Source organism: Erpetoichthys calabaricus, chromosome 8, assembly GCF_900747795.2.
Source record: "Erpetoichthys calabaricus chromosome 8, fErpCal1.3, whole genome shotgun sequence".
NCBI classification, from domain to species: Eukaryota; Metazoa; Chordata; class Cladistia; order Polypteriformes; family Polypteridae; genus Erpetoichthys; species Erpetoichthys calabaricus.
Genome location: NC_041401.2, coordinates 101,683,863 through 101,691,142, shown reverse-complemented (window position 1 = coordinate 101,691,142; position 7,280 = coordinate 101,683,863). Strand labels below are relative to the sequence as shown.

The 7,280-nt window shown below is 41.7% G+C and overlaps 1 protein-coding gene across 4 annotated transcripts; it reads left to right on the top strand.

Annotated features, from left to right (window-relative positions):
• ubb (ubiquitin B) lies at positions 1-2,849 on the top strand. Of its 4 annotated transcripts, none has more exons than XM_051931331.1 (3): positions 1-133; positions 917-972; positions 2,341-2,849. In XM_051931331.1, exons 2-3 carry the CDS (start codon positions 925-927, stop codon positions 2,752-2,754), a joined length of 462 nt encoding a protein of 153 aa, XP_051787291.1. In that variant the 5' UTR covers positions 1-133; positions 917-924; the 3' UTR covers positions 2,755-2,849. The 4 variants fall into 4 exon arrangements, with proteins under 4 accessions (XP_051787291.1, XP_051787289.1, XP_051787288.1 ...); XM_051931329.1 differs by having other exon boundaries at positions 4-133; positions 1,657-2,849; XM_051931330.1 differs by lacking the exons at positions 1-133; positions 917-972 and adding an exon at positions 1,018-1,884.
• Positions 2,850-7,280: the final 4,431 nt, after the last annotated feature.

Sequence of the window (7,280 nt, the reverse complement as noted above, 5' to 3'; positions counted from 1 at the left end):
GAACTGATGCGTAACGACTTCATAAATTAGCACCGAGAAGGTCACTGTTGTTAGTTCAGCGCCAACGAAGACGAATAATACTGGGAGAGGACTTCTTTGGAAGAAAAAGTATCAGAAATTATTTCTACAACAGGTATTTATTATTTTAGTTGCTTTATAGCTTGCTATAGTTAGTAGTTATTTGCGCTCATAAGTATCAGGGACGCAGTAGTTTGACCTCTCGTAGGTGGACGGCTAGTTACGTTAGTATGTTCGGAAGGAGTGAAATTCCCGAGTTAGGTTAAGAATGGACCATGATCTACTCAAGTCTGTGTGTTTTTTTTTTTTTAATGGTCCCTCGGAAGGGCAGAGAATTGTGTGTATGTATAGAGCATAACATAAATACGTTTTAGCTTTTTTTTTCTTTCCCATTCGTGTGCCGGAATATCAATCGGCTTCGGAGTTTATACTTACTTACTTGCTTGTTTGTATGTTAGAAATCGGGCTTCCATTTGTATTTCCGCATTAATTTTTATACGAACGATGTCAGATGTTACTTTGCTTACGCATACTTAAGGTATTCATTTAATACGAGCCTAGCTCGTGCTCTGTCTTAACCGATGGAGATTTGCCGTAGTGAAAAGATTCCCCAAAATGTTGAATTTGCGAAGTGAATCGCTAATTCCATGCAATGTGAACGGCTGCCGACGTTCTGTAGCATTAACACTTGAATTGCCAGTCCGTTTCATAGATATGTTTGAAATTTTATTACAAATTAATGATTGTCTTGTACCATTCTGCTTTAGTGGCCCATTTTAAGAAATAAATGGAAGGACCCTAAACGGTCTTATAAATTGTTTTAAGGGAAAACTAGTAAGCACCAGTAACTTTTGTTGAATGATGATAGTTGGTTGACACAAGTTATTTTATATTGTAGATTAAACCATGCAAATCTTTGTGAAAACCTTGACTGGCAAGACCATCACCCTGGAGGTGGAGCCCAGTGACACCATTGAGAACGTGAAAGCCAAAATCCAGGACAAGGAAGGCATCCCTCCCGACCAGCAGAGGCTCATTTTTGCAGGCAAGCAGCTGGAAGATGGCCGTACCCTCTCCGACTACAATATCCAGAAAGAATCTACCTTGCACTTGGTCCTGAGGCTGAGGGGTGGTATGCAGATCTTTGTGAAAACCCTGACTGGCAAGACCATCACCCTGGAGGTGGAGCCCAGTGACACCATTGAGAACGTGAAAGCCAAAATCCAGGACAAGGAAGGCATCCCTCCCGACCAGCAGAGGCTCATTTTTGCAGGCAAGCAGCTGGAAGATGGCCGTACCCTCTCCGACTACAATATCCAGAAAGAATCTACCTTGCACTTGGTCCTGAGGCTGAGGGGTGGTATGCAGATCTTTGTGAAAACCCTGACTGGCAAGACCATCACCCTGGAGGTGGAGCCCAGTGACACCATTGAGAACGTGAAAGCCAAAATCCAGGACAAGGAAGGCATCCCTCCCGACCAGCAGAGGCTCATTTTTGCAGGCAAGCAGCTGGAAGATGGCCGTACCCTCTCCGACTACAATATCCAGAAAGAATCTACCTTGCACTTGGTCCTGAGGCTGAGGGGTGGTATGCAGATCTTTGTGAAAACCCTGACTGGCAAGACCATCACCCTGGAGGTGGAGCCCAGTGACACCATTGAGAATGTGAAAGCCAAAATCCAGGACAAGGAAGGCATCCCTCCTGACCAGCAGAGGCTCATTTTTGCAGGCAAGCAGCTGGAAGATGGCCGTACCCTCTCCGACTACAATATCCAGAAAGAATCTACCTTGCACTTGGTCCTGAGGCTGAGGGGTGGTATGCAGATCTTTGTGAAAACCCTGACTGGCAAGACCATCACCCTGGAGGTGGAGCCCAGTGACACCATTGAGAACGTGAAAGCCAAAATCCAGGACAAGGAAGGCATCCCTCCTGACCAGCAGAGGCTCATTTTTGCAGGCAAGCAGCTGGAAGATGGCCGTACCCTCTCCGACTACAATATCCAGAAAGAATCTACCTTGCACTTGGTCCTGAGGCTGAGGGGTGGTATGCAGATCTTTGTGAAAACCCTGACTGGCAAGACCATCACCCTGGAGGTGGAGCCCAGTGACACCATTGAGAACGTGAAAGCCAAAATCCAGGACAAGGAAGGCATCCCTCCCGACCAGCAGAGGCTCATTTTTGCAGGCAAGCAGCTGGAAGATGGCCGTACCCTCTCCGACTACAATATCCAGAAAGAATCTACCTTGCACTTGGTCCTGAGGCTGAGGGGTGGTATGCAGATCTTTGTGAAAACCCTGACTGGCAAGACCATCACCCTGGAGGTGGAGCCCAGTGACACCATTGAGAATGTGAAAGCCAAAATCCAGGACAAGGAAGGCATCCCTCCTGACCAGCAGAGGCTCATTTTTGCAGGCAAGCAGCTGGAAGATGGCCGTACCCTCTCCGACTACAATATCCAGAAAGAATCTACCTTGCACTTGGTCCTGAGGCTGAGGGGTGGTATGCAGATCTTTGTGAAAACCCTGACTGGCAAGACCATCACCCTGGAGGTGGAGCCCAGTGACACCATTGAGAACGTGAAAGCCAAAATCCAGGACAAGGAAGGCATCCCTCCTGACCAGCAGAGGCTCATTTTTGCAGGCAAGCAGCTGGAAGATGGCCGTACCCTCTCCGACTACAATATCCAGAAAGAATCTACCTTGCACTTGGTCCTGAGGCTGAGGGGTGGGCAATGATTACTTACTGGACATTTGTGTGGCTTCAGTATTAAGCAGTAATGTTTACATTTATGCATCTTGTGTTTATAAATTGAAATAAAGTGTTGCAATCAGCTCTGTGTTATTACTTGGATTGGTCCGAATGGTAATGCTTATTAGGCATTTAATTATACCTGGTGTTAAAAGGTCAGAATGAAATACTTGGCATTTTGTTGTTAAAAGGAAATGGGTTTAATCTTGACTCCATTATTTGTTGTGAAGTTAATCTGCTTTACACAGTACTTGGTTGGGTGCCTTATGTAATTTTTCAGTTTTTTAACTTTAGTGAAAATTGTTTTTGGTGGCCTCTCACAACCCAAAATTGTCCTGTGTTGACCCTGTGGATTGGTATGACTAGCTTGTCTGGGTGGGGTGAATTAAATGGGACCATATCTTCTGGGTGGGGTGTGTAAAGTTCTGTTCTACACACACAAGCTTCCAGCTTTTCCCATCTAGCTGTTGAGTTTGGGTAATTTTTTTTTTTTTGGTTACAATGGTTATTTTATAGCAGATACTTCCTAATGAGCAGTTTGTTGTGCATAACGTTACAAGCACAATGCTTGGCAAAATTAATGCGATTTAGGCATAGAAATACACAAGTGTAGACTAAGCGTGACTGAGAATTGTGGAAAGGGGCAAGTATATATGAAAAAACTTGGGTTTGCAATATTAAAAGAAAATAAGCAGAGCAGCTGAATATGCCTCTCATCCAGTGTAGTTTTCTTTGTTGCACAGTCCTCATTCCTTAGGAGTATTAGTAGTGGGTTGGTTCCTAGTCCCCAAACCCGGAAAGTTTTTTGATTAAACTATTTTATAAACAACTAGAACATTGTAGCTTTGGATTTTGAGGCCAGTGTATAGTACTGTGCTCATGGCCACAACTTTTGTGCTGTGTCCATGAAAAGACTTTGGCCAGCAAAACTGCTAAGATATATCTTCAGTATATGCAGTCTCCCTTGGTCCAAAGAGAAGGTTGCATCCCTTTGTAATTTATGCTCTTGACATTGATGAGAAGTGTATGGGTGGTTAAGATGGTGTCCACTAATTTTATGGAGAAATTGGATTGGGCCTCTCGCTGTTGACCAGTTGGCCCTTGACAAACTGCACAGCTGCTGTGTAAGTAAAACAAAATGCCTGCTCAATGTGAATTTTATCTTTTTTTCAATGGTAATTAAGCATGCAATATTTAAGTTCCTTTCCACAGTAATAATGGCAGATAAGTTACAGGTGGTCAAAGTAATGTTTGTGGACAGCATTTGTCCGTTTTCATCCTCACAATGGGGTGACTGACACTGCAATTGAGGAACTTCAGAGTGAGCCACAGATGGAGAGGAGATGGTTGTGGTGGTTTGTTCATGAAGGTAGGATACCCTAATTTAAAAGTTAAATGAGGGGAATACAGGGTACTTGGTCTATGCAACCTGCATAAGATAAGCACATAAGAAAACAAATGATGTTCAGCTTTATTTTTCGAGCATTGTCCCTGATAAAGCATTAATGTGACTTTTTTTGCACTTCATTTTATTTCCAGAAAGCACTTGTAGTTGCTATGAATTTTTCAAGGTGAGGCATCCAAAGATTTGACAAATTAATACAATTAGAGTGCAATACTTGACATGATCACAATATTATATAAAGCTGTAGGGAATAATTTCCACATAGTACAGAAACACAAATATAAAACAATCTGATGGTGCATAACTGCACTTGTGCCCAGCAATATGCAGCAAGTCTTTTCAAATTGAGCATAATTTAGGTTGGGTGAAGAACCAGAAAGAAACATTGCAAAAGGAAATATTTTTTACTGCATAGTGGTCCATCATTTTAGTGACAAGTTATGTTTCTGTGATTGTATGTGAAAGACCTGGTCACCTAGGCCAGTGTGGTCTCGAGTGTATTTCGTACATGTTTGCTGATGACTTCAGGTCAGAGAGTGCAGTTTCAAGCCTACAGGCCTCCCTCAATGTAGAGCAGCTGTGGAGAGAGCTGAAGATGGCAGTTTACAGATGAAGCTTGAGAGGATCTGCCAGGAATGAATGGGATAAACTACCCAAATCCAGGTGTGCAAAGCTTGTAGAGACTTGCCAAGGAAGACTCAAAGCTGCAATAGCAATCAAGGGGGTTTCCACAAAGTATTGTGTTAAGGTTATAAATACATGAACAAAAGATTTGTTTTTGATTTTTAATAATTTGCAAACCTTTTGGAGGGTATATTTCACTGTTATTATGGGTTATTTGTTGTAGCTTGATGGGCAAAATGGCAAATTTATCCATTTAAAATAAAATCAGTTAAAATATGCATAATATGAAGGGTGCTGAATAATTCTGAATCCACTGTGCATAGCACAAATACTTGGCAAGGCCTTACAAAAGAATACAGCATGATGCTAAAACTACTGAACACAACAGAATTGCAAAATCACCGTGATATAATAAAAAAACAAAAAATAGAGAAATGAGGCAAAAAATGCAGGTAATTTATATAAAAGCAGGCTCTCTGTAACACGGTGAACGAGTCATGACACTTGCTCCTAGCTGATGCTGCTCCTTTATCGTGTCAGGCTCTTTGTATTGCATGCTGGGTCAGAGTTACTTCTGCCTCTCGCAGACTGTGGATTGTGTGTTAACTGGCCATTTTCAGGAACACAAACTCCATGGTTAATAATGGCTGTCTAAAAAGTATAAGAAATACCACGTATGGAAACTACAAAATCTTTTAAAATATTAAAAAAAGATAAAATAGGTGTATATCAATAAAAGAATTTCAGAGGAAAGCAACAGAGAGCTATGGAAGCCAGCACTTTATTTTCTAAGTACATTGCAGGCTCCCCCCCCCCCCCCCCCCCCCCCCCCCCCCCCCCCCCCCTCCCCATTGTTAAAAGTCTGAGGAACCTTAGAAATGTGTTGGTTGGCCCTTAGCCTGTGCCAGTCTTACTGTGAGTGCACAGGTGGGTTTGTGGCTTTTCTTGAAAGTAAAATAACACATTGCACAGTTATAAATTACAATGGCTGGTCTCTTCCAGCTTATCAGTGTTGTCATTTGTAATCAGAATATGGATTTGTTTGATGGATGTCTTGCTGCTTTTGCTTTTATTTTTTAAATGAGTGCATAACATGGATAAACATGTAAAGAATCATTTCTTACCAGTGCTTAATGGGTGATAAAGGAGGGTGGTGATGTGTTGCATGTTGATAAGTAGAATTTCACTGTACTCTGCACATTGTGAGAATTCTGACCTTATTAACCTAAAAATGTGTAATGTGTATGTAATGTACTGTATTTTTTTGCTCCTTGCCAGACACTTTACTTTTTTAAAGCCAATGGGACGGGTTGTTCATTCACCGAGAAGCCATTGTCAAACTGTGGCTGCAGCCATTGTTGTTGAAGTTGTTGAAAGTAAATTAGGAAAATTTCAAAACCTATTGTAGTTAGACAGCTGGGCCGTGTTAAGCCTTCAACAATCCTTCAGTCAGCTCCTAAGGATTCATCCTAATATTCACTTCCTGGACTGCCTTTTTCCATGATGGGAACCCAGAGACATTCTGGAAACACTGTTATGACATGGCTAGTGCCAAGTGGATCTCCCCAGCAGTTTTGTTTGGTAACTTTTATAGAATTTTAATCAATACATGGTAATTTGTAAAATTTAATACAAACATATACTTAAATAAAGTTGTATCAATGGATTATTAAAAGCATAAGGGTGACTTAAGGGTTAACTAAACATGGAGGGCTGCCTCATCTTAAGAATGAAGTAAAAGAGTAATAAACACCCCCTTAAAAAGTGAGAACAAACTAGTGAGAAAGTCCAATTACCCCCATTATGAAGCGGGGATAAGATCGGTGGGAAAACCAGTAGGACACCCCTATTAACGATGCGATGTTCAGAATAATGGAAGAATCGACATGTACTGTATATGAAGTCACTGGTGGCTGTGGTTGATTGGCTAAGATGATATAATTCTGCATGATGTATTAGATAAGGTAATGTCAGTCAGTCATTGTCCAACCCGCTATATCCTAATACAGGGTCACGGGGGGTCTGCTGGAGCCAATCCCAGCCAGCACAGGGTGCCAGGCAGGAAGGCAGCCCACCACAGTAGATAAGGTAATGGTAATAGGAAAGTATAAAAGCATATGAATTGTTTCATTGATGGCTCACTCCAAGGACAGAGACATAAAGAATCGTTCTGCATTTTCATCTCGTCTCCAAAAATGATTTTTTTAAAAAGAGAGGAAAGTTTTTTCCACAACCCTTGCCCCGTGGTTTTGAAACCCCACAGTTAAGGTTTCAGCCCGGCTTCTGACTCCCAAGCAACATTTGTTAGTACTGTATATGGAAGTGCTTGTGCTAAAAGTTATAAATGTTGGAAGCCAATGTGCTCAAGTGATATATATATATGTACAGTACATATATATATAAAATTGAAAAAGTGGAGATTGGGTAATTGCAGACTTGTAACTTTGAAAATATGACTGAAGATGTTTGTTAATTGACTTTGCT

Bases quoted from the DNA above. Each gene is read 5' to 3' on its own strand.
- ubb (XM_051931328.1), top strand. From the start codon at position 1,153: ATGCAGATCTTTGTGAAAACCCTGACTGGCAAGACCATCACCCTGGAG.